Source organism: Porites lutea, chromosome 8, assembly GCF_958299795.1.
Source record: "Porites lutea chromosome 8, jaPorLute2.1, whole genome shotgun sequence".
NCBI classification, from domain to species: Eukaryota; Metazoa; Cnidaria; class Anthozoa; order Scleractinia; family Poritidae; genus Porites; species Porites lutea.
Genome location: NC_133208.1, coordinates 21,796,974 through 21,823,001, shown reverse-complemented (window position 1 = coordinate 21,823,001; position 26,028 = coordinate 21,796,974). Strand labels below are relative to the sequence as shown.

General features: G+C 38.7%; 2 protein-coding genes across 2 annotated transcripts in view; one reads left to right on the top strand and one right to left on the bottom strand.

Moving 5' to 3' along the window:
• The first annotated feature begins 275 nt into the window (after positions 1 to 275).
• On the top strand, positions 276 to 10,725 carry LOC140947079 (double-stranded RNA-binding protein Staufen homolog 2-like). The gene is made up of 5 exons (XM_073396160.1): positions 276 to 1,964; positions 2,685 to 2,894; positions 3,676 to 3,819; positions 5,108 to 5,282; positions 7,739 to 10,725. Exons 1-5 carry the CDS (start codon positions 630 to 632, stop codon positions 7,819 to 7,821), a joined length of 1,947 nt encoding a protein of 648 aa, XP_073252261.1. The 5' UTR covers positions 276 to 629; the 3' UTR covers positions 7,822 to 10,725.
• A 1,627-nt stretch (positions 10,726 to 12,352) lies between these two features.
• LOC140945882 (solute carrier organic anion transporter family member 4C1-like) overlaps positions 12,353 to 26,028 on the bottom strand; it is a 14,489-nt gene continuing 813 nt past the window's right edge. The window contains exons 1-6 of the mRNA XM_073394941.1: positions 25,668 to 26,028; positions 21,828 to 22,396; positions 20,815 to 20,965; positions 18,297 to 18,460; positions 17,535 to 17,723; positions 12,353 to 16,418 (exon numbers count right to left, since the gene is read on the bottom strand). The exon at positions 25,668 to 26,028 is cut by the window's right edge and continues 813 nt beyond it. Of these exons, the coding sequence (XP_073251042.1) occupies positions 16,124 to 16,418; positions 17,535 to 17,723; positions 18,297 to 18,460; positions 20,815 to 20,965; positions 21,828 to 22,396; positions 25,668 to 26,028 (1,729 nt within the window). The 3' untranslated portion in view covers positions 12,353 to 16,123. The remainder of the gene's footprint in view (positions 16,419 to 17,534; positions 17,724 to 18,296; positions 18,461 to 20,814; positions 20,966 to 21,827; positions 22,397 to 25,667) is intronic.

Here is a 26,028-nt window from a genome sequence, read left to right as displayed (position 1 = left end):
ATTGAACATTTGAACATTTTTTATTTTTATATCACCAACACAAATTCACCGCACTAATTTTTATGCCACACAGGACGAGCACAGCACATATCTGCTGAAGATGGGCCGCACTGTCCTTTGCAAATCAGACATTTAGATAATTTTAGATATAGATGACACAAATTGAAATGATTCAATCTTTCCAAAAAGTACCACTTCCCGTGGTTTGTGTTGCAGACCTCCCTCCCCTCCCTAGCAATAAACTTGGCGTGTCCCTGTGCACCAAAGGCTTGCTGGGATATTACTTCCTTCCGAGTGACGCAAAGGCGAGCAGACCTCATGTCCGGCGATTTAGTCCACTTTTGAAAGAAAACAAATTTCTTCAAAAGTGTGGGGTCTCCTCACGTTTCTCCTCGACTACACAACCTTTCAGTTCCTCTTTTTCCTCTTTTTGTTATTACCACTAATTTCCCCACCGAAGTTAGCGGTAATTCCAACCAATACACTTTGACCCTTTTGTAGAGAGTCGGCCATATTTCAAAGTAATTTATTATTCACAACGTCGACAAACTACCCCAGGATCATCTTTCATCTTCGTCTTTGACAATCATATTCTGAAATTTGCTTCTTCAAGTTCTGGAACCTTCGCAATGGCACAGAAAACGCCGGTTAGCCTGATGAACGAGCTTGCGAAAGCGAACAAACTTAACCCCGAGTACAAAGTCATCGAAGAGAGTGGACCGGCTCACAAGCGAACGTTCACCGTTCAACTGACTTTGGGCGACGTGGGAAAGTGGGATGGCCAGGGAACAAGCATCAGAAGTGCTCGACATGCGGCTGCAACTGTTGGATTGGAAAAGTGTGGTCTGTGCAAGCCAGAAGTCGAGAAGCCTCTTGTTCCACAAGTGAATGTAACCTCCACTGTTGTGCTGAACGTGCTGGCTATGAAACTTGGCAAGCTGACTCAGTACCATGATTTACAACCGAAGATTCCATCGTACCAACGACCTGTTAATATCGGTTACCAAAACCTTCAGATGCAACACCAGATACCTGGGGTTCATCACAGAGGGCCACTGCATGCTCGAACCCACTATGGGATGTCCCATCCTGGCCAGGAGCAGCATTTTCCCCCTTACATCCAAAATGGCTATCACCCCCGTTCTGCCCCGCCACGTGTACCAAGAATCAGCTGTGTTAAGCTGGTGGTTGGAGATCAGGAATTTTATGGTGAAGGGCGTGACAAGCAGTCTGCACGCAAAAGTGCTGCGGCAAAGGCTGTGAAAGTTTTGCAAGAAGAGCTGGCTGCTGCGGGAGAGAAGAAAAACTCGACCATGAAGGCAGATGAGCCAGGTAATGTTCAAAATGGTGAAGGAAATGCATCACAGTCTGAGGATGTGACCAAAGGCAGTACAACTGAGATGAAATCAGAGATAAGTAAAGTATATGAAATAGCAGCTAAACGGAAACTCCAGGTAGGGTTTGAAGATGTCAAGAGCAGTGGTCCTCCCCATATGAAACGCTTTGTGGTGAGTGCCACTGTTGGTGAATTTGTCACTACAGGAGAAGGCTGTAAAAAGAAAGATGCCAAGCAAGAGGCAGCAAAGAAAATGCTGGAAGAACTGAAAAAGCTTCCAGAGCTACCAGCACAAGAGACAAGCTACAGGAGTGCTGGCCGGTTTGTGCGCCGTGGTCCACGTATTTCCAAGGACAAGCAGGCAAAGGGGGAAATAGACCCATCTATGAATCCTGTTAGCATCCTTGGACAGATTCTTCAGCGCAGACACGAGCAACCACCAGTTTATGAGCTTCTTCATGAGAAAGTGAATGCAAACCAGCGAGAATTCACCATGCAAGTGACTGTGGGGCAACATAAGGCAACAGGAGCTGGTCCAAACAAGAAGGAAGCCAAGAAGAAAGCTTCTGAAGCTATGCTGCAGTTGATAGGCTTTCGTTCCAGTGAGGGAAAGTCTGCTAGTGCTCAGGTAACCTATCTTTACCCTTTTAAACCCTAGTTTCAAAATTTGAATTCTTAGTTGTTTTCTACACACATTTCCAATAGAAATAGTAAAGAGAAGTTGTGTAAGTATAAATTTAATTTGTCTTCTGTGATCATGTTCTTATTCTCATGATGTAAGGAGAAATTTCATGCTGATGGTTCTTGGGTTGTAAAGGCCTTTTTTTTAACAGAACAGAGCCCTCTATATATTGAACTAGTGCCTGGCGAAAAGCTTTAAGTGTCCTGTGATCATTGGTAGTCTCTTCTCACAAATCATTATATTTGTATTGTTTTTTGAAACAGAGAGAATGTGACGTTAGGTCAAGAGTCCCTTAGAGGGAATAGGCTATTTTTTACTTTCTCTACACAGGACTTTGGGCAAAAACTTTCATACAAAATTTTTCTTTCTAGTAAGCAAATAAACCTTTTTGTCTCTTGAAAGGTTTTTTACTTGGCCCTATTTTGAAAATGAGGGTTGAAAATTAATTATTTTTGTCTCTGGGCCTGTAAATAACTTTAAGTTTATAAAATAATATTATTGTAGCTTTCTTGCTCAAGGTAGGGATGTGACTTTTGAGCATAATTTGAAAAAAAGCACCACGCATGTCAATAGACTGATTTTAATGGATGTAGTCACTGTTTCGGTTCTTTTAACCAAAGTTGATTTTCTTTTGTAAATGCCCTTATGCCATCCTTTTCTCCGAAGGGAGACAAATCGTCGAGTGCAGAGAAAACTAATGGTGATCAGAAAGCCTCATTCAATGGTACAGAACCTGGCAGCCATCCTGTCACCATCCTAGGCCGTCAACTAAAGCCAGGTTTGCTGCCTATGGTCCCTGAACTCGCCAAACAGACTCGATCAGACATGATGAATGCAGTAGTTGCTCCCATTGCACAAGTGAAGCATGAACCTCAGGTAAATAAACCTGTAATCAGGCATTCTCTTTTGTCTTCTTTTTCAGGGGGGAGGGGGAAGTGCAAAATTTGATAGAGGAGCAAAAGGTGCTCCTTATACATTTACTTTACAAGTCGTCTGCTGCCCCTCAGGTGCTAACCTGTCAACAGCATAGTTATGGTGCATTGAGCTATAAATGTGAGCCAATAAGATTTTACTGGATAATCATGTGGCTTGTAGGAAGGTGCAAAGATAGTTAACAGACCTGGCCAATATTAGCCATCAGAAGAAGATTTTGAACCTGGTTTTAAAGAAAAGATAAGATGTTTGTAATGTGTGATAAACAATATAGTGATAAATGTTTGACCCTTTGCGTGACCTTCAATTGCCACTCAATTGTCAACAAATTTACTGCTTGCATGAATTCAGTTTTTATGTTTTGATGAACAGATGAACAGATATTTCTTTTGATATGAATCAATGAAATGGGTAAAAATCAAGATAAATCAATAAACAAAACGAGTGTGTCATTGATTTCTACCAATTGATTGATACAATCGATATCAATCAAATCAGATTTACTGATTTTTATCGATTTATCAATTGACAAATCGATACCTGTTTTTATTGATTGACTACTCCGGGCATGTAAAATGCCGATTAAACATCACCAGTGGATGGTGTCAATTTTGTTTCAGAGTGTTACCCATTTTTCTTCTTCAAGGGGATTTCTTAGATTATAAGGTGATTTTCCTATAGTATGAAAATTACCTCCTTGAGTTACATGATCTTTATTTTTCAGGAGCCCACATTACAAGGAGGGCTAAACCGTGCTCCAGGCGCTCCTGTTGTCAAGACAACACCTGCTGTGTTAACGTCTGTCCAGAAGCTGCTGCATCTAGCTGAAGTAGAAGGATTAAGAGTACAATTCACTGACTACCCTAAGGTTAGTTTATTAGCCTTAGCCTTAAACTTTTCATCAATCATCATCTGACATCAAAACTTTGTTAACGTGTCTTAGTAGCTAGCCTAGGGTAATACCCCTCTTCTAATTGGGGACAGTTAACAATATAACTAAGAAAACCTATTAACTAGTAAATGATCCAAAGCCTTTTTGGTACTAAAAGCCTAGATTTAAAAAACTGCCTTAAATAGAAATCCAGTCTGGAAAATTTCATTCTGTTATGGGTTACAAAGAATGCAGTTCATTCAATTATCATCTTCTACCATCGCGCTTAGATCATACGAAGTTTAAACATGCATACTTCTACATGCGTATTCTCCACTTTGTGTTCTCCTTCTCTCATTTCCTATGGTACTTGTGCAACTTTTACAGTCAGGTGATCTTTTATTTATCTTTTTTTTCCTCTCTCTCTCTCTTGTGACTTAATGTTTGACTAAGTAGTGAAATGCTAATTGCTAATGCTAATGCTGAAGAATTATACAGACCAAGGAGTTCGTTCTTGGCCTTTACAGATGACACCCTGTCAGACTATTATTTTGAATGAATAATAATGAACTATTCACAGTTTTAAAACTATGCTAAAATATGCTTATCTTGTTCAATGTTAAGTTCCCCTCTTTATTTGCATGTTCCTTGGCAAATTCAGCATATAAAGGGATGTGTAGTCTCATGGATATTCTTTAACATAGTCATCCATAAAGTTGTATTTTTGCTGTCCTTGCTACCTTTTTAGGCAGTAGTTTGGCTATTTTGTCTTCACAAAGCTTGTGAGATTTTTGCCGCCATTTTCTACAGCTCTAGCAAAACAATACAAAACCTTGTCCCCAGCAGGGTTGTCACTAAGATTTCAAGTTGCCGGGTATTTGTTATTAGTAGCCGGGGAAGTTGCAAGCAGTCATGGAGCTTCCTTCCCCGTCGCCGTCGTTGTTGCTAAAACTCCCTACTGAAATTTCACGAATGGAGAGTTTTCGCGCGTGTGCACTAGTACCAAATCTAAGTCAGATGTCTTTTTCCGACGTTTCTTAGTTTTTGGACTTAAGTATTTCAGATTACTTAAACCTGCTGCAGATGAAACTCGCATTTAGTTTGATGGATAGTCTTTGTGTGTTTTAAAGGTGTGCTCTTTTGGTTTAATTTAACGACGAAAGTAGCCGGGGGCCATGCTCTGAGTAGCTGGGGGAAATCCCCGGCCCCCGGCCCTTAGTGACAACCCTGCCCCAGGGTTCTTGTTACAGGTGTATATCTGTTCCTTATTCTTTACACTTTCCAGGAGAGAGAGTATCTGACTCTAGTCACAGTGACCTCCATTCCACCTCTTACATGTTATGGTTCAGGATTAACTGTAGATGCTTCCAGGGAGGAGGCAGCAAATAATGCTTTAAAGGCACTGCTTCCATCTGGTTTGGATCGGTCAAGTGCAGTAAAATCTCTCGAAGAAAATCCAGGTACGTTGCATCCTCAAAGAGCTCATAATGGTCTGTAAATGGACAACGGCCAAATTGATCTTGTTTTCTTTCTAAACCTGATTTCAAAAGACCAGGGCCGGGTTGTTCTAAGCTAGGTTAAGGTAACCCCAGGTCAATGTGAAATTTGAACTCAGTTATGGCAGCTTAAAAAGCCAATTCAGTTAAATTCACTTTGACTATAATTTGATGATTGGATACTCTAAAAAGAAGAGAGAAAATATTATTATCCGAGAGAGTGCTTTTGATAAAAAGAAAAAGAAACCCGGGTTAAACCCCGGGTTAGCGCTAACCGGCATTCGAACAACTGGGCCCAGGGCCGAGTTGTTCAAAGCTGGGTTAAGGTAACCCAGGTTTAGAACAAACTTTGATTTTAAAATCTCAAAAATCAGATTCGGTTTGGTTTATTTTGACTACAATTTGATAATTGAATGCTCTTTTTAGATGCATCTTTTAAAGAAATTAACTCTCTTCTTTTTAAACAGAGCATTAAAAGCTGTATATTTTAGATATTTATAGCCTCCCCGCAGACGTCCTTTGGGGTTCGTTTGTCACGCATTCATTTCTCCCCCACAGACGTCTGCTAAACACAGCCGACATTTACCTTCTGGATTGTTTGAATAAGCCAATAAGCGGTTAGTTATTGTGTCACGATCAGCCAATCACGCGCTGTGATATAAGGGATGTCTCTGTATTCTCAAGTGAATTATTTATTTGCACGGCTATCTTCTACCTGAGACGACTCAAACGTTTTGAAAAAATCACAGAAACGATGCAATAAAGCATGGGTCGCGGACCAAGGACCAGTGCGCAAAATTTGGTTATATTTTTTCAAGAGTCGGTAAAACAAAAAATTCGAAGTCTACAGCAATGTGCTTCCAACGGCAGAAAAAGGTTTATCTGAAAACTTGTTCTGCAAAAAGGCACGTCCTCCTGTTGCGTTTTATTTATTCACAAGCTAAGTAAACATGACCACAGTGCCGCCGAGTCCAAACTTCAAGCTAGAACGACAAATTAACCTACCTGTCAACAAACTTTAATCTCGCTCCTTCAAAGAAAGAAAGAATGCTTATAATCAATAAAACACTGAACCATTCATTGTTCATTGTATTTTATTTCTCGACGAAAAAAATATTTAATCATGCTTGGGAAAGTCGCCAACCAAGGACCACATACTAACTGTACAAGTCACTCGCTAACATTTCCTCCACCGATCGATCTTCAACCAAGCTTCTGGGCTTCCGTAAACAACAGAGAAAGTCCCTCTCTCGACAACCCTCATATTCTCTTTGCTAATATCACTGAGTGTTACAGCAGGAATACCAATATTTTCCAGCTTTGTAGATTGATCTTTCAAGATTTACCAGGGGAGAAACAACAACAACAATAATGTCCAGTAGTTCCACGCACTGTGTCGCAAACAAGCAGCAAAGCTTGATAGATAAGGGATTTGCCAAATCCCGTCGGCAAATTTATGAACTCATCGGTCTTCGCCATAAAATTTGCAGGATAGCTTCTCTCTGATACTTGTTTAACTCTGTATTAATTACAAATTTCTCGCACACTCGATCAAAAGCCTCATTGATCGTGCGAATCTTAAGAAGCGGCTCGGGTTACGTTTTACAAAAATCCGTAAACGGCCTGTGATTGGTGAACGTAAATGTCGGCTGTGTTTAGCAGACGTCCGTGGGGGAGAAATGAATGCGTGACAAACGAACCCCAAAGGACGTCTGCGGGGAGGCTAAGATATTTATGGCTTTTAATATTTTAATCTATCTGACATTTTAACATTTTTTTAATCTGTAGCTTATATTAGTTAAGTTTTTAGGTCTTAACTTTTTACTTTTTTATTACCATTCATATTTACATTTATCTTAGATCATTTATTTTTCTATTGTTTTACAGGGCCTCACTGAATATCACTCTATGTGAAGTGAGCTCCCTGTATAAAGATTATTATTATTATTATTATTATTATTATTATTATTAAAAAGAATAGAGAAAACTAACTGTGTCAATCATCTTGCAGTTTTCAGTTTTGAAACCGTTTCTGTCTGGAAATCATCTACTAAGCTAACACTTTCAAACAGACTCACAGGACCACTGAGGCTTATTTCACTTGCCCACTGGGCTTTTTGCTTGCCCAAGATCAAAACTTACTTGCCCCAGGCAATTGAACCTGGGTTTTTTCCTGCCCTGCATACACTGTAGTTACTGGACAATTAAGTGACTATTAAAACATCTTGTGTGAATAGTCATAAACATGCACTTAGAAGCTAAAAAGTAAGAAGCAGATATTAAAAATGGCAAGGTTTTTCATTTCTCTTTGAAACCCAAGAGTTAGGTGTAACCTTGATTGAAATGTTTTTGTTTTCATTGGTGAACATTCATTTCCTAAGTTCACCATTAACATTGACTTTTTATCTTGTTTCATGTAGGAAATATGAAACCGCAAATGTCTGTCAACTCTGATGTGAATGGTAGTGATGAAGGAAGGGAAATTCAAGTAAAGAAAGAATAATTTTTGCCTCAATGCAACAAGTTGAGGGATGGATAGTAACAATGTATGACCCAATGTATCTGGTTCAAATGAAGCCCTTGATTCTGTGTACAACATTGGTAATATTCTGTGAAGTGCGTAAAACATAACAAGTAGTGAGAAAGTGGTAAAAAATAATTATTACAGAAACTAAATAATCTAACAGCCCAGTGATAAAATGAGAATCCATTGAAATGATTTTTTTTCTGCAAAAGTTAATTTTCACCACTTTCCAGTGTTAAACATCGTTTCAACAGTGTTTGTTAAAGTCATAGTATAATAGTTGCATAGCAATCAGTTTTTAGTGTTCAATTAATTTTATTCAAGCAAAGTTTTCATTAGGCTATAAGAGCAAGCATTGTCAGAGAGATTGTGTAACTTTTCAACTTTTCCATCTGCTTAAAGTTATCATTAAAGTTACCAATAACATGGGTGGTTTAAACCTTCAATTCCCCACCTAAAATACAAATTGTAAGTTATTAATTTGTATTTTGTGTGGTGTATTATTATAAGGTCGGCTCTTTCTTCGTTAACTCTTAAGCCTCAAGATCCTCATACAAATTCTCCCGACTTATCTCCATACTTTTCCTTAAAACTTACCGTCAGTTGCATCTAAGAGTGGACACGAGACAAAAAAACATGTTCTAATAGGGTGCAAGACATGACGTGTTTTGCCACCAAACATTTGAAGTTTGATAGCTGTTAAAGCAAACTGTTACACCAAAGGTAAGTTTTTAATGTATGTTTTTGATCACCGCATTCCGTTCATATTTCTTTTTTTCTCAACTTTCAGGCATATTTCTTGCTCGGAAACAGCACACTTGCCTTAACGTCTAAAAGTTCTTGCAATGAATATTTTGTTGAGCAAAAACAAAAAGTCGATAACAGCTGCCTACTCCAAACTTCAAATGTTTGGCAGCAAAACATGTCACCTTTGTATCCAATTAGAACATGTTTTTTCTTTACGTGTATATGCTTAGGTGTAACCAATGGTAGTTGTGAGAATTTGATTATAAAAAACAAAGCATTTTCCCTTTGGTGTTCTCTTCTTGAATTCTTATTATCTAATGTCTTGATTATGTATTGATATTGTTGTGCGAAAACTGGTGTCACTACTTCTAGGACTCGAAGGGGTTAACTATCATCTCTCAGACACAGACTCCTTGTTAAATCAAGCAGCCAGAGGTGGTCCCTGATGTTTGTGAACTTACCCAACACAACGTGAGAGGAAAGGAGACAGTAAACCTTGTGTGACAAGCATAATAATTTTGTTTGAAATAACTTTTCACCAAAATTCACTCTCCTTTAAACAGATTGTTTTGAAAAAGACAAAAAAAACATTGTTAGGTGAAGATCCCAACAAACACGCAAGTAATAGGCCTATCACATTTGTCACACACAAGCGTTTTGCCGTTGTCTTCTTCCTACCCTCCTGTTGCATAAACTCACTATTGTTTATGCAGCTATTTTCTTAGACTCCGTAAACTGACATCTCCTAGAAGGACATGCAGACCTGGCCCCCACTTTGATCAACTTAGATCATCAATCAAACTATAAAATATTACAATATTGGGTCTAGTAGCCTTGAGGTTGTACATTTTGTTGCCAGGATTGAGGATTCTATCCCTAGTTTTGCAGGGTTAAATTGGATAATAATTATAATCTATTATAATTAAGTACTCTAGCTAGTACATCCTGGTAAAATACCTGAATAGAAAGGCATGTGACCTTGTTCTACATTTTATCCAGTCATTATGCCATATTCCAAAATTTCAACCATGGGACTCACAATAATCTATGCCAAATGGCTGTAACAGTTTGATAACTTTTCTCGTATTGACCTATTTCTTATCTGTTAGTACACTATTAATTTTTGCTGACCACAAATTTGAATACTTAATATTTATTTTTGGCCACCCATTCTAATTTGGTTGACAGCTCAGTTTTATGAAATTGGTCAGAAAACATTGTCTCTGTACTGATGCAAGCTAGACTTTGAAAATGCTCTTCAGTAGTTTTAAGGTGTCTGATGTGATGAAAAGGTATTTATTTATATATTAATTTACACTCTCCCTTGCTGTTTTTTTGTCTAATTTATGTGTGATCTTGAAAGCTTTGCATTTAAACCAGGGAATCGTCAGATACAGGCATTTTTATTATCCATTGTTTTACTGGGCATCATGAAACATTACATAATAATTAAACCTAAGACGTCTGCTACTGCTGCTTTGCTCGGGAGTGGTGGGCTGATAAGAGCTCTTCAAACCATTATTTAGAGATGTTAAGTATTCTATTTTAGGGCAAAAAGCTGACATGACCATAGAATACATTTAATATACCAGACAGCATATCAAAAACGTTTTTCATGAGGGTTTTCTTGAAGGAAAAGACTCGCAAACTGAAAAAAGCATAGATTATTATGAGAATAGGCAAACAAAGAAATTGTACAATAAAAATGGCCATGTGGTCCTCTTTCCTGTGAACATGATACTTAGTACACCTGTCAAGACACGAAAGCCATGAAGAAACATGTTGCTGTACTGTTGTTTTCTCAAACTTCAGTGTTTTGTGTTGTTAACCTGATTTTCCATACACAATCATACTCAAGATACACCATAATTCTTTGAGAGTGGTTGTACGTGCAGAATGGAAATGCAATGAAAGTACTTTAAAATGTTTTTGAAAGTCACAGAAAATTACATTGTTGACTCCTTTGTGAAGATCGTGTCACGTACTGGGTATCAGCTCACCCTTCTGAAAACTCTCAAATAATTTAAGGGCATTTAAGAGTAACACAACATTGTTGGTACTGCTTTCTTAGTTTTAAATAAAATTAATGTTATTCTTGGATGTCTATTAAAATTACACGTCAGCTAGTGACAAGAATGCCTAGTTGGCCTTTTGTTTCCCCTAAAGTTGTTGTTGTTGTCTCAAGATTGGATCTCAACCAACTGAAGGATTTCCTGGGATGTCTTTCAAATCATGAGATGTAGTCCAGTTCACAACTTCATGGAACCATTAGCCTCGCAACTCATTCAAAACCTCTTATTTCATTGGGCCCCGTTAATGTCACAACAATTAATTTTGTGTTGGGGCTGCAATAGCCTCCCACGCAGGCGCTTTTAGGGGAGCTCGTTTTTCATCCCTCCCCACAAACGCCCGCTCAACCGAAGACAACATTCCTTTCCCAAGCTTAGCCAATCACATTGTACTTTCCAAATTCTGGAAAGTTGACCTTGACCGCAAGGTAATCTGATAGTTACTCGATCTGCATGAAACACTGGAAAAGCTTTCTGACCTCTAATAAATGTTCGATTCAGAGCGGCAAAAATAAGATTTAGTCAAAATTTAGAATACTCCATGCACTCCATAACCTTAGCGAAGGAAAGAAAAGAAGGAAACGGTAACTCTAGGGCCCGGGGGCGGGGGGGGGGGGGGGGCACTGCCATATATGGTCTATATAGGTATGTGCCGCTGTGAAGGGTATGGTTTTCAGGCAGTTTACTCTAGGATAGGGTATGTAAATCAGAGCATTTGGGTCTAGAATAGGGTATCATTTTTCAGGAAACTGATCAGTTGGTTGAAGATTCTATTTAGACAAGGAAAACAGCTACTCTAGGATAGGGCCCGGGGAGTTTACTCTAGTATAGGGTAGCAAAATTCAGCTGAACTAGCTCTGGTATAGGTTAAGGGTTCCAGGGTCCCAGCAGCACATCCCCACCCAGAAATTCCTAAAGTACCCCCCCCCCCCCCCCCGGGCTCTAGGGTCACGTTCAGTCGTGTTTAGCCCGTCAACACTTTATTGCACAATTGTTGATTGGTCACTTACCACGCAAATAAAACAATGGGAAACGAATGTTGTTTTCCGTTGAGCAGGCGTTTGTGGGGAGGGATGAAAAACGAGCTCCCCTAAAAACGCCTGCGTGGGAGGCTAGGGCTGCAAGGGTTCCATATGTTAACTAAATTGTTCACTGTTTTGTGTCTCAATGGAACATGGGGAATCTAAATCTAGGGGTATAGAACGGTTTTCCGAAAAAAAGTGGGTCTTGGAAAATTTTGGCCGGATCTCAAAATCTCCGTCAGTGTTTGTGATGGGTCTTGAAGGCTCATTTTTGGGACGGTAATTTTGCATCATGGAGGCTCAAATTTTTTGAAGTCTTGGTCTCGCCTTTTGAAACCAGGGTCTTGCAAAGTGTTGAATTTACCATTGTGGCTTCAAAATCCCAGTGAGACTACTCATCCCAAAATGTACAGAGTTTCTTCCCAGGGGAAGGGAAAAGAATATACACTGTTGGCATTTTCAGCCCTCCTTAGGAATTAATTAACTTTTTCCATTTTTTTTTTTTTGGTCCAGGGGCCGCTACAGAAAATTGTGAAAGGGATGGCTGGGACACTTGCCTACTTGCCGGCTATCATACTAGATACTTTTTATTTCTCTGGGAATTCTAGGGCCAGTCCCCTAAATCTGCCCTTGGGTGTCCACGAGCAGGAGGCATGACTACCAGACAACTGATGCTTGCATGACAAAATTTTTAATATAAAAATAACGCAATGCATTGTTTTAAATAGTATTCAGTCTATGGTCTTTGCTCAGAAAACAAAGTAGGCAAGGGGGTTCTTGGTTTCCCTTCTCACTGGTCTGAGAAAACAGCTGACATTTTGCGATACCACAACTCTGGAAGTGCTCATGTCTGAGGAACAAGCACAGAAATTCCATACTGATGTGTCACAACTTAGGTCTGATTGGTTAAGGCTAATTTCCCTTGCAGCATGATTTCTATATGGAATTTTTGCCATTGTTCCTCAGACCTTATTTTGCAGGGAAACCAATGGTGATGTCACAGAATATTGTTGGCTGTTTTCACAGTCCACCCTCTTGCTGGTCATTCCCCTACTGTCACCTCACCTTCCGCAGTAGCCTGCTGAGTAACCAAAAAAATAGAAATCTTAGGTCTGAAAAACCTTCGGCTGAACAATTTTTGCTTTACCCAACTTAAGCTAGTCGGAACAATAAAGTATACAGTTGAAACTCCATTAAGTGGCCACCCTTGTGGTACTGGGCAAGTGGCCGCTTAATAGAGGGTTAAGTTCCTATTCTTGGCTACCATTATTTTGTGACTGATTACTGGTCAGTGGCAGATCCAGACCTTCAGATAAGGGGGCACTCATCCAGACCCATAGATAAGGGGGGAGGGGTCTCAAAAAAAAGTTTTTCCGCCCTTCAGGCCTCAATTTAGTTGAAAAATAAGGGAGGTGGGGCAGGCCCCTTCCCTGGATCTGCCACTGCTGGCTGCTTAAAAGGTGGTTCTGTAATGCTGGTTCAACTGTACTTATCAACTGAGTGGATAAATTTCCAAAAAATAGTATAAAATACAAGAGCTGGCATTTTGAGCTACAAGAGCTTGATTTCGAGAGAATAAACTACTGACGGCATGATAGCTGGTTATGTGTATTATTTAGTCCACAACTTACAATAATTGAAAAAAGTAAATAGAATATGTTAAAATTTTACAATGTATACAAAAGAATCAAAGAAGTAGGTGAATTGACATTAGGGGATCTGACTGTAATTCCATCTCCTCATCCCCCTGTTGCAAACAGTCTCTACCTTTTCTCTTCAAAGAGAGTAAGAAATCATGTAGTCTGCTACACAGCCATTTTTTGAGTTGTCACACAACGTTCCTCCCCACTAACTTTGTGGGGAGGAGCGTTGCATGACGACACTAAAAACGGCTGTGTAGCAGACTACAAATCATGTGCATCAGCAGTGAAGCAGCTGAGAGATGTAACAACCAAGAACATGAGCTGCATTTTCTAGCATGGCCACTATAGCTATCAAAAGCTATCACCCACTTTTGTGAAGAAATAATAATTATAGAGACTGTTTGTAATCTCAGAGCAATATTTTGCTACCCTCTAGAGAATCAATCCCAAGTATGAGAACTGAATGAGTCAAAAATCTTTAAAATGGACACAGCCATGCCCAGAACCAGCACCAACCATTTATCTTTGATAGGTGTCGACCACACAGCTCATAGAGTTAAATAAAGGGACCAACAGAAGGTGTCACTGTTAGGGAGGTTGTGTTCATAATTATAAAGAGAGCTGACTGTATTATAAATAAACACTAAGGACAGTTGCCAGCACTGTCTCCAATGCTATAACACTTGTCACTCAAGCTAGGACGTACCAGTGACAAAATGTTTGACCTTGCAGCATATTCTTTCAGTAGTAATAAATTGTTTTTAAATATTGGTAATACTGATAAACTCACTGATCGAGGTCCTGATTACTTGAGACTTATGGGTTCCCGTTCAACTCAGACAGGTTGGCTTTCACAGCTTTTCCGACACAAATGATAATTATTGACCAATATCATGCAGATCATTAATAAGGCACCTTGTTCCTATCCTGTAACCTGTAATCATGCAGGCCCTTTACTATTAAAATAATAATGAAGAGTGCCTGATTGCAGGCGAAGTCAGATTGGTCTGAGATAGCCTGCTTGACAGATTTTATTATTAGGGTATTTAAAGGCTGGTTTTGGGGAGCAAGCATGAAGCACAAGACACACATCCCAATAGAAAGGAGAAGAGAGCAGCCCCAAAACCACAAAGAGTGTCTGCACCAACAAGGGCTGTAATGTACACTACGTCAAGATGATTTTTCAGCTCGGCTTTGGGTGAACAGAAGGCAAAGCAGAAAGAAATTTATCAGTTTGGAGTCGAACCACCTGAAGTAACATTCTTGAGTTTGCCGCTGCTGGCCAGTCTCATTGGCCTGAGAGTCCTCCCAGTCTGAGTTCACACCTGTCTCATAACCAGGACCTGAAACTAACAAGTACTAAAATATCCTACAAATGATATGGGATTGGATATAATAATCTTGGCCTTCTTGCCTGTGTACCTTCAAAATACAGTGTACAATAATTTAGCTGGTTAATCAATCTAACTATTGAGAATGGATTAATGAATCAAGTGCAAACATCAACAAAACACACAAAAAAAATTAAAAAATAACTTTTACCTTTCAAATAGTAATTTGTATAGAGACAATATGATCTAAAGTAAACTAAGTAAGTGATCTTCACATAATACATCCCCCTTCCCAAACTCAGCCCACAATAAATTCCTGTTTAGATTTAATCTTTCCAAAATCCATCAACTGCCAAGAACCCCTTCTCCCTTTGTTTTTCTGATGACTTTCCATGGCCAGGGCCCAGTTCCTCGAAAGAAGCTTAAGTTTAACCCAGGATTAAGCCAAATTCTAAGCCAGGTTTTGTTGTCCAAGAACATGTTACTCAAGCTTACAAAATACTTTTGTGTCTCAACTCCAAGATTCAGTGATGATAGCATAGAATTTTACTCTAGGCAATACATAGAAAGGTAAATAAAAAAAGAGAACAAAATTTGTAATCCCGGTTTAGCCCCAATTGGCCTTCAGGAACCGGGGCCAGCAGGAGAAGGGCTTATATGACCTCCAAGAACCATGCAATTTACATCACTTTCTCTTTTTCAGATCACCATGATCACATTGGTTTAAATAACATAATTATGTTTGTTGTGCTTATCCTCTGAGTCTACACTAATCCTAATATTTTTATTTCTAACTGACAATGTGTCCCTCTCTACTTCCATTCCAAAGGAGCCAGTTTTAAATACAATTATATAATAATTATATTGAAAAGCAATTAATACAAAAATAGGTAGTGCATGAATTTCTTGGCAAAAGTATGGGTCTGACTGTATAATAACGACTGTGTTGATTTACATTTTCAGTTTTTACTATAATAATACTTAGTTTCTCAAAGCTAAAACGTCCCTTAGTGACATCTGATTGACTGCTTGATTCTTAGTGTATGTCATTGCAAAGTTAAGGGAGAATTTTATGTTGATAAATCGGCCGTTGTTATCTTATTAAGACAAAACAATTCAAAACATTTGATTGCAATGATTTAACTCTGTCTTCAATGTTCTCTTTCCAAAATGCATGGCCCATAAAAAGAAAAGCTGTGTATACTTCTAATCAGTAGTTTCCCATATATATTTATTCATTTTCCTTGTGAGAATCGGATTTCATCAAAACTTCCTCTTTTAAAATCTACTTTTTTTAAATTTAATTAGTAAACCTTCAAGCGGTTGCAGGTGGTAAGAAATGTTGCTTCAGGAGGTAAAGTTTAAAGGTTACAGCCTGATAAAGAGAACACTGCACAGGCCCCTTGATAGCTCTGATAATAATTATCACTAATAATATTATAATAACAGTCTAAAATAATATTATTATACTATACATCTGTTGTCTTCCTGAACGACGTAATCACAGGCTTTAACTTTTCATTAGAAGAGTTGGAAACAGTGATAAACTGTGCCACTGGAGTAAGCTCTGTTTCCTTCTTTTCCTTGTCAATGCCATTGCCATCCACCAGTGTTATCTGAGATGCAACATCACTTGGACTGGAATCCTGCCTTCCAACTCCCTCTGTTTGAGCTTTACATGGCAGTTTGTAAAACTTCCATGCAAAGAAAAAGGCAACAGCGGATAGAGCCTTGAAAGTACCGCCCACACCTAACATTATATACCTAAAACAAAACAGAATTCAGCAAAAACACTGAGGTAGGAAATAATGGAGATGACAAGTACCAAAATAATAGACCTATTTATAGTACATCAGTATCACACAACTATGTTTGAGTTAGCTTACCAATGGTTTTCCCATGAAATTGGGCAGTTACTCCTATACTGGTGCCAATGAGCATACATTGTATAAAAAGTCATTGGGTTCGTGTCAATTCTTGGTCAGACAGACAATCATCCAGGGATACTTATATTACCATTTACAAGGGAAAACCAGAAATTTCAGATGGAAAAGCAAACGGTTAGCAACATTCTGTTTTGGAAGGTTCAAAAAATATGGGCTGTGATTTGGGACGATGCAATTTTCTGTTCTTTTTTAGTCTGCATTGCTCAGCTGATTTGGATTATGTCTACTCTCTCTTAACGGACACCTGCATAAGACGGACACCTCTGTAAAACGGACACTCAGAGTTGGTCCCTGTCTTTCTTTGTACTTCCTTGTTTTGACTCTCTATAAGACGGACATCTCTCTAAGACGGACACATACTGCGGGTCCCCAAGGTGTCCGTCTCAGAAAGAGTTGACACTAGTAGTGGATCGTTCTTCCACCATGTCAAATTTCATAATTACTGTTTTGATTTCCTACTGGATGGTGGTGTAAATGATAAGCAGTCCCCAAGTGTCTATCTCAGACACATGTCTGCAATTATAGAGTGTCACAAAAAGGTTGAACAATGGCAAATTAGGACCAACTTATGTCCAACTAGACGATTCTCTCTAAATGGACACCTTGATAAAATGGTTCCCTGCCTATAATTGCTCTCTTTATATTATTAGACTCTCTATACATGTATATGGAAAACACTCTGAGATGGACACTTATTGCTGACCAGTCCCAAAGGTTTCCATCTTAGGGACAGTTTACTGTCCTTGCGGGGTGTGGTTACAGTGCTGGCTCTGTCAGGCTGCACACTTAAAGTAGGGAACTCCAGCATCACAAGATCTGCGAGTGAAAGTTCCCAGAAGGCCCTGACCCTCAGCTACCAGCCTGACAGTGCCTCTACAAAATCAATACATCAACTGTTTACATGACTGTGTACAGTATACTTAATTTTACTTACCTGAACAAATCAGTGTCATACTCTAGGCAGTTTTGCTCTGCTCCATCGTCACACGGATCTTTTTGACGCAAACGGCACGCAGTATCAATTGCAAATCCAAACACAATAGGTGATGGTATGAATGCCAATATTCGTACAATCAGCTGTTGTATACCCAAAGCAAAAGACCCTTGGCTCTCTGGAACACACCTGAGAATGAGTTGAGATAATTCTCATTGTAAATATCTACCTTATTTTTCACCTAACACATAAACATCACTGCAAATATACTGACTGTAAAAAATTATAACGGTTTATTCAAGGACAAAAGCAAGGCTCTTGAGAGATCTTTAAAGGATCAAAGTCTTTCTCAAGTAATTCAACTTTGCCATAAGCAAGAAAAAAACTGAATTCCCCCCGAAAAAGTGGACCTGAGCCCGTGATCAATTATTGAAAACCAATAACTGGTCAGCAGAGAACTTTAAAAAAACACATCACCACAAAAGAAAATGAATCTGTCTTTGTCAGTATTATGAATGTCCAATATTAAGTTAACACAGATTGTATATGCCTTGCGCTCCGAGCCAGTAAGGGCAACATTTACACCCATTAACATGAACACACAGGCACTACCCATGGTAAATGCTGCATGTGCTTTGAGAGGGCACAAGAGCTCCGCAAATATTTTAATATCCATCCCCAGCTGACCAAATCAAAATGGCAAGAAACACATATGCAAAATGGCAAGAAACAAAATGCAACACCTGTTTTTCTTAATCATACCTTAATGTTGCTGTGGTCGCAGGAATGTTGTTGAGAAATGTAAAAACCATGAGACCAAACAGACAGAGAAGAAAGGGAAGGAGTGTATTGCAGTCAGGTTTGCAGCCACTTTCTTCTATTCCTTCACTAAGTGGAACTGGAAAGCAGCTACAGTTTTGATATTTCTATAAAACAAAAAAATAGAACCATCTGTGAATGCTTATTATAAGTAGCCCCCTTAACAGTTATCGATGGAAATAAGGCTGGAGTTGATTTTGTTTTGATACAACCCCCCTGCAGTCTCATGTTAATTATGTAGTTCTTATGTTAACTGGTATTTTTCAAGCATAATTTCAGTACAAAAACAGAGGAGGTTTGTATCAAGACATGGTCAGCCCCACATTCACTAAACCCTTTAAGTCCCAATAGTGACCCACATCAATTTTCTCCTAACAATATTCATAAATTGTCAAGAGATAAGGTTATGAATTAATAAAATGATCACCAAAGAGAAAATGACTTGATCTAGCTTTTATCAAATTCTCTCAACTACTTCTTAAAGGAAATGTATAGAGATCAGTTTGGAGAATTTGAATGTGGATATTGGGGCTTAAAGGGTTAAAGGCTAGGGTACAAAGCCCCAACTGTAAAACGGTCTATTAACCCCAGTTTTTCTGAGTGCTCTCTATATATACAGTCACTATGTATGGGATGTCTGGGCTTTTTTTCATGGAATCAAATTCTTCTTTGCCTACTTACACTCTTCAATGTTTCATCAGGAATGTTTCAGAACATCTTTTCTTCAAACAATAATCTAACCGCCTCCTTCAGAAACGTTTCTAACTTTTAATTCTCGGTTTTCACATGACGTCACCAAAATTCAAACTAAGAAACTATCGATTCTTCTGAGTTTCTGAGTTTCATGAGGTATTACAGCACATAAACACCTTTATTTAAACAAAGTTTTGGTTCCAAAGGGTTCTTCGTTTTGCGATAGGGGACGTTTGAATTTGTAGGCTTTTGCGTGACGCGGCATTTGGCTGGTGGTCGGGAAGGCTCTTATGTGGGTTAAAAACGTTACCAATTTTGGGAGACTTTGCTATCTAAACATTCCTTGTCTCAGAATAAATATCACTTTAATCCTTTACAAGTTTTTGAAGCGATGATTTCACGCATTAGTAGGAAAACTCAAAGACAGATGTTTCTGTTGGTTTCCGGCGGCCATATTTGTGCCCCTCAAAGGGACACAAACATGGCGTCTCCATACCAAGCTTTATAAATTTGGGTAAAACGTTTTACTGAATATCTCGCATATGAAAAACCGCACAGACCTGATTCTTGGCGAGGCCTTTTGCATATTTATCTTCTTTTATTTCCTAGATTCTGGACTTTCTGTACTGAATGGTTTGCAATTTTATTTTTGATTGCGTGACAGTGAAAACCGAGAATAGGGAGCTTAAGCAGCAAGGTTTTTGAGCTTTGCACGTCAACCGGAAGTGAGCCTTTTCCTCTCTTAATAAGCCTTGATGTTACCATATTTGTATTGCCAAGTGCCTTAACTCTTATAGAGACAATCTGCCCAAAAATTTGTTCAAAATCACGGCTCAAGAGTGCAAAACGTCCACTTCTGGTTGATTGCGTCGCTCAAAAACGTTGCTGCTTAAGCTCCCTAATGACAGAAAGTGAAATAGTTAAGAGAAGGATGGAGATGATATACTGGAGAGCATCAGCCCAGAGTGGCCCCACTTTTCTCTGAAAAAATATATTTATTTATTTTTTATCCCCAGGGGTTTCAATAAAATCATTAAAGTTTTCACCATGCCCCGGTTGTTCAAACGTTGGAGAGCATTATCCACTGAGTAAACCACTGTCAAGACTCATCAAATAAGTATAAGAAAAACCAATTGCATTGGTCTCTGGATAGAGACTTATCTGGTGGATAGTACTATTCACATTTTGAACAACTGGCTGGGCAAAGTCTGAATAAAGTAACCATTACCATATCAACAAGGGGCTTTATAGTCTCCTTCTCCTAGGGGGGTCTGGGGACATGCTCCTTATAAGAAAATTTTGAAATTTCAATGCCCTAAAAATGTGATTTCCACTTTTCTGGGGACTACATTGAGTACAAAGAATGATAACATATTTTGACTAATCAGAATAGACAAGTTATGGGCAATACTTTAAGCCCAGCCTTTAATATTCTTAAATTGAAGCAAAAAGTATATTGAACTCATGCAAATTGAATTTTAATTTAAGTTTTGACAGAATCTTTAATTCAATAGTTTCCACCTTCTAATTTAGGGAAAAAGCAGTCAACTTCTCTAAGCAAAGAAGCTGCAGATGTGGTTTGTCAGTTGTCCGTGCTTATTGATACTCCTGTATCCCCCAGTCAGTAGTAAACTTGTTTTCACTGCAAGGATAAGTTTAGCGTTTCTATAGTGACAAGAAAGTAGATCAATTCTTCAATCCTGAAGTTGAAAATTTTCTTCAAAAATAAGGGGACAAATAAGCAAGTTAGAGAAATTCAATTTCTTACTTTGGTTCCTATTACATTGTCTGCAGAACAGCCAGCAAAACAGGGGGAGTAGAAGGTCAGCTGATCTTCTTTCGAACAAACAGGTGAAAAATACTTCACATCACAGTTACAGTTGGCATTACATGATGAAGTGATGTTCCCCAGTGTTGAACTAGATTTGTGAAGACAGAAAAAAAAGATATATCAAATCATAAATGAAACTGGGGAAAGTCTCTCTCCCAGAAATATAAACTATGTAGCAGAGCTGTCGTTAAGATTTCAAGTTACCAGGTAAATACAACAACTGGACATAGGAAATCAAACAGTTAAGGATTATTTTATATTTCTTGGTTCTATCTTCTTCCATTAAATTATGAAAGTAGCCGGGGCAAATGACAGCCATGTGTGCTGGTTATGTTTAAATGCACAGCGTATATTGTTATTAGCAGACTTCCAAACCCTGACCATGTACTTGTAGTCCCTGCTTCTAAATTTTTAACCAAGCATTTTTATGAAAAGTAAGCAGTAGCTACAGTCCTGCCAAGTTGCCAAGTTGTTCAAAACTTGGTTAACCCCTATGGTGGGTCAACTACAAACAGAGAATTTGAGTTTCCATGGAAACTAATCTAGATTTGCACTTATCTTTCAAATAATACAGCTCTCTTCTAATTTGATCTTCTGACAAGTTTTATCACATAATTCCTCAAGGAGATCAGTTTGGAGAATTTGTATGTGGATAGTGGGGATTAAGTATTAAAAGAGTTAAGCTGTTACACCTGAATGAGGCCCTGCCAGGGTAAATTCTGACAAGCAACATGGCCCAAAAAGTAGCAACAGCACGTAAAATGAAATCGCAACAAGAGACAACCTCCCTCGGCCACATTGCGACAGTGACAGCAAAGCCGACAATAAGCGACAAACATTTATAAACACCGACACCAGATGTTTTAAAACTCAGACTGGCGACACGGGACCCCCCCCCCCCCTTCCCCTGGCAGGGCCTCCTGAATTGTCAACCAAATCTGATTCATTACCTGTTAATATATGGATGAGTGACACCAACAAAATCTCTGTTAGGACATCCCAGAAACAATCCAAAAGTCCAGAGTGTTGCAAAAGAGGCAATAATGAAGCATGCTTTGATGATTTTATCACATGTCCATTTCATTCTTTTGATCAGATAACCTCCAAGCAGCATTCCCCCGCTGCCTCCGGGTACTACTACAAGTCCTGTGTAGGTTGCCGCAGTCCCAGCAGGGATGCGGAACTGTGCCTCCACAAATTTTGGCAAAAACGTTGAAAATCCACCCACAGCAAATCCTTCAAAGGACGCAGCGAGAGCTAAACAAACAAAAGCTTTGTTTGTCAGAAGAGACTTCAACATGGGAAGCAGTTGCTTAAATGTGTGTTGCATGTTATCATCAGCAACATAGTCAGTACAGTCTTGTTTTTCAGCCCGTATTTCTGGCGTCCCTGGAAGCTCTCTTGGAAATGCAATCATCGGAAGGCTGACAAGTATAGATAATGATCCACCCAGGATAAAACCCAACCACCATGCTCCAATGAAGCTGGAATCCTCTGGTGTAAGCTCAACACCTTCTGGCTGAAAGAAAGTTGAATTGACAGTACATCTGAAACTAATCATTTTGATCATGATGATAATAGGACTGAGTGGAGCCCAGTTTGTTCTGTATTCATACAAGTGATTTTAAACAAAGTCTACGATTAACGTAAAGGCAGTCCGATTTGTTTAATCACAAGCATGACTTTAACACAACAAATGGGATGACACAAAGTTCTGTAAAATGAACCATTATTGCCCCCCGCAGGGATTTCGCCCAGAAGGCAAAATTCTGAGGAGGCACTCTAGTAACTCGTTTGTATATTAAGGAAAGTACTTACAGTTGAAATATACAGTGATACAGTCAATATAGAAAAAATCTCAATTTGCTTGAACAGGGGCCACGTCAGGAATCGGTAGGTAATGATGACATTTCTGTTGTTTGCGCCCTCAAGTACGAAATGGTTTGGACGTCATTAAGACAGAACATCCCCAAGGGGCTGCTTAGGTAGATTTTGTGACATTTATTGTGCAGTCATACTTTGACACTGCTTTGCATTACGTGTTATCAGTGACATTCTGTGGAGCAGTTGTTTCAGTGAAAGTTATGGACCAAAATGTTAATGACACTCGTTAAGTGCAGAAGAAGTTATAAGGTGCGTATAACTGTGTATATATAAACACTTGGAGCGTTTGCCATACACGAGTTCACAAATCTTTCATTGGAAACCTTGCCAGACACTCTTTCTCTCACTTTGACGGGAATAAGACTCAGCCCCGAACAAGCAAGACGAGTGAACAACGGCTAGCTTCTCACTAGCAGAACGATGGACGATTACAGAAATTTGCCGACAATCAAATTCTGTACTGACTTATTCCCTGCTCACAGATGTCCTTACGCTATAAAGTTTAAAATAAGACTAGACTGCGCGAGTGTGAATTGATCAAACGTCCTTTTAATTTCTAAGGCTTCCTTTCCGGCAAATAAAATGAACTGAATGTAAAAAGTGAAAGAGAAATAGCGAAAAATTCAACTTCAAATTAAATCTTTTCTTATGCTTTAGAATAAACTATTCTCGAAACTGAGAATGTTTTGATCAAAGCTGTGTAAATCGACCTGAAACCATGCATGGACCCTTGCGTTTCCTGTATTTATCTCACCTAGTGTATGGAATATGTGTGAACATCTTCATTATGAATCGGTATATTTCAAAGAGCTACACAACGAGCAAGAATGCTATTGACCAAAAATATATATAGTGTTTTTATCTTAGTAGGAATCTCTTCCTAAGTTTTGGTTATGGCAAACTTAAATGTGTGTTTGCCGTAATTTGACCTTACAAGTGGTACATGAAAGTTATGATTTGAGGCGGCATATCTGGTATTGTGTGAGTGAATATCAAAACTACCTTGTAAAGGTGTCTGATTTTCACTCACACAATACCAGATATGCCTCAAATCATAACTTTCATGTACCACGAGTAAGGTCAAATTACGGCAAACACACATTTAGGTTTGCCATAACCAAAACTTGGGAAGAGATTCCTACTAAGATAAAAACACTTAGCTACCATAAGTTCAAAAAAGAATATAAGCAAATTCTAGTTAACTCTCAAAGGTAACAATTGTAATATGACTGTCTCACATAACCTGACAACCGGCATAATCATTCATAGTTGCCATGGCACCAAGCACACGTTTATTATGTATTTCCAATCATAATATAGCAGTGGTGAGCTCGAAAGCTAAGCTCCTCTGACCACTGTACACTTCTACCCAAGCCATTTATTTTCTTTTTTTTTCCTTCTTCTTCTTCTCGTTTATTAGTGTATTCCTACCTTACTATATATAAAGTAAATATTTTATAAAGTGTGAATAATAAAATTGAATTGAATTGAATTGAATATACAGAGTGGGGACAGCTGTAGTGTCAACTATTACTAGTTAACCCATTCGCTCCTAGAGATTTTGCCGAAAAACGCGTTTTGAAGCTAGTCGAGTGGTTTTCTGGTCACTGTCGTGCTATAAAGAGCTAAAACTTACCACAAACTGGTTTACAGGTCGAACACTTCGCGGTCTTCCGATCCAGATGCAAAATATCAGCTTGCGAAGTTCGGGCATGCGCAGAAAGCAAAATTTCGACATAGTTTTTGGGTTTAAAAGTGACACAGCAGTCTTGACTTTTACTTTTCGCTTTCTCTCCTCCCTTCTTTTTTTGCTTTTCTTGCCTCATTTTTTTTTTCTCTTGCTGGGCATTTAGTAGGCTTGATTTTGGTGGGAAGAGTTTTTAGGAAAGCTTTTAGGATCTTAGGATTAGGCGAAAGGAAAGGTAGGTGGGTAATGGGACAAGATTTTCATGGAGATTTTCAGGTCAATGTCACGTGGTTTTTTGCTTGTTTCTCCGGTGTCCTTGACTGAATTGTGCTCATTCTGGTATGGTTTGAAAGATCTCTTCACTCTGCACAAGTTGGTGAAGAAAGTTGTCATTGACCGTTAAAACTGATGACGTCACAATGGGTAGAAAGGACCTGGATCCGCACGGGCGGTTACGGGCGGTTCAGGGGCGAATGGGTTAATAATAACTATAACAAAAATTGTGATGTTTTAAAAAGCCTTTTAAATTAAATAACAAGATGTTTCAAGAGTTTTTTGCCAGCATTAAAAAAAAAATTATTTGAGTGTGCACACAATAGGGTGTACTGTCCAATTACTATTAGGCATGACACCCTGTATACTGTCCTATATTAATGCTGAACTCACGACAGCTGATAGCCAATCAGATCTAAGAATTTTGTTATAGTGGACACTAACACAGTGATTATCAGCTGTTCCATGGAATTGGAAGAAGTTGTATTCGAAAAGCTTGAAGAATTGTTGGGAAACCTGGATTCACATTTTGAAATCCAAAATTTAGATCTTGCAAAAGAATGCAAAATCTCAAAATAGACTTCAGCATCAAGAAATCTGTCCTTGAGGTGGATTTCAATAATTAGAAATCCAAATAAGGATTTCATGAATTTTCTTCTTTACCATTTTAAAGATTTGTTCTCGTGAAAAGTGGTCTTTTATTAGTGTTAATCATGCATTTGCATGCAAGACCTGCAATCTTAAGGAAAACAAGTTGTACAAATCCTTTTGAAAAAAAAAAACGAAAGGAAAGAAGGAAAGCAAGAAAATCCAATCGAAAGTTTTCTCAATGTTAAAATCCATTTTTGAATTTTGTGTTTTATTACCCAAAATACGGATTTTAATCCCAATCGAATGCACCCCAATTAAGTTTACGTATGCTCTAGAATATGCTAATTTTGTGTACCTGTGTGATGTCCACATAAATCTTGAGAAATTCTCCTCCCAGCAAAAATCCAATGGCAGGACCGAATGTAGCGACTGCATACATAATTCCAAGGAACATACCGGAGGTAGAGTGCCGAACATTTTCATCAATAAAAGATGTCCCCAACAGGTAGACTGGAGTAGCACCTACACCGATCAAAAACTCCGCGAGGACAAAGAAAAAGATATGGTACCATACAGAACTACGACATACCAAGCTAGCCGGAAAAACGTCAGATGTACAAAGATTACTTGCGCTTGATCCTGGTTGATATCTTCCTACTAACAGATGAGGAAGAGCGAAAAGAAAACAGCCGATACCTAGAATAAACGCGCCAATT

What these genes read in the sequence shown, in the direction of transcription:
- LOC140947079 (XM_073396160.1), top strand. Translation starts at nt 630, where the DNA reads ATGGCACAGAAAACGCCGGTTAGCCTGATGAACGAGCTTGCGAAAGCG. An exon ending in AATTCACTGACTACCCTAAG is followed by an intron (nt 3,820 to 5,107) that starts GTTAGTTTATTA and finishes TACACTTTCCAG; the next exon opens with GAGAGAGAGTATCTGACTCT. An exon ending in ATCTCTCGAAGAAAATCCAG is followed by an intron (nt 5,283 to 7,738) that starts GTACGTTGCATC and finishes TGTTTCATGTAG; the next exon opens with GAAATATGAAACCGCAAATG.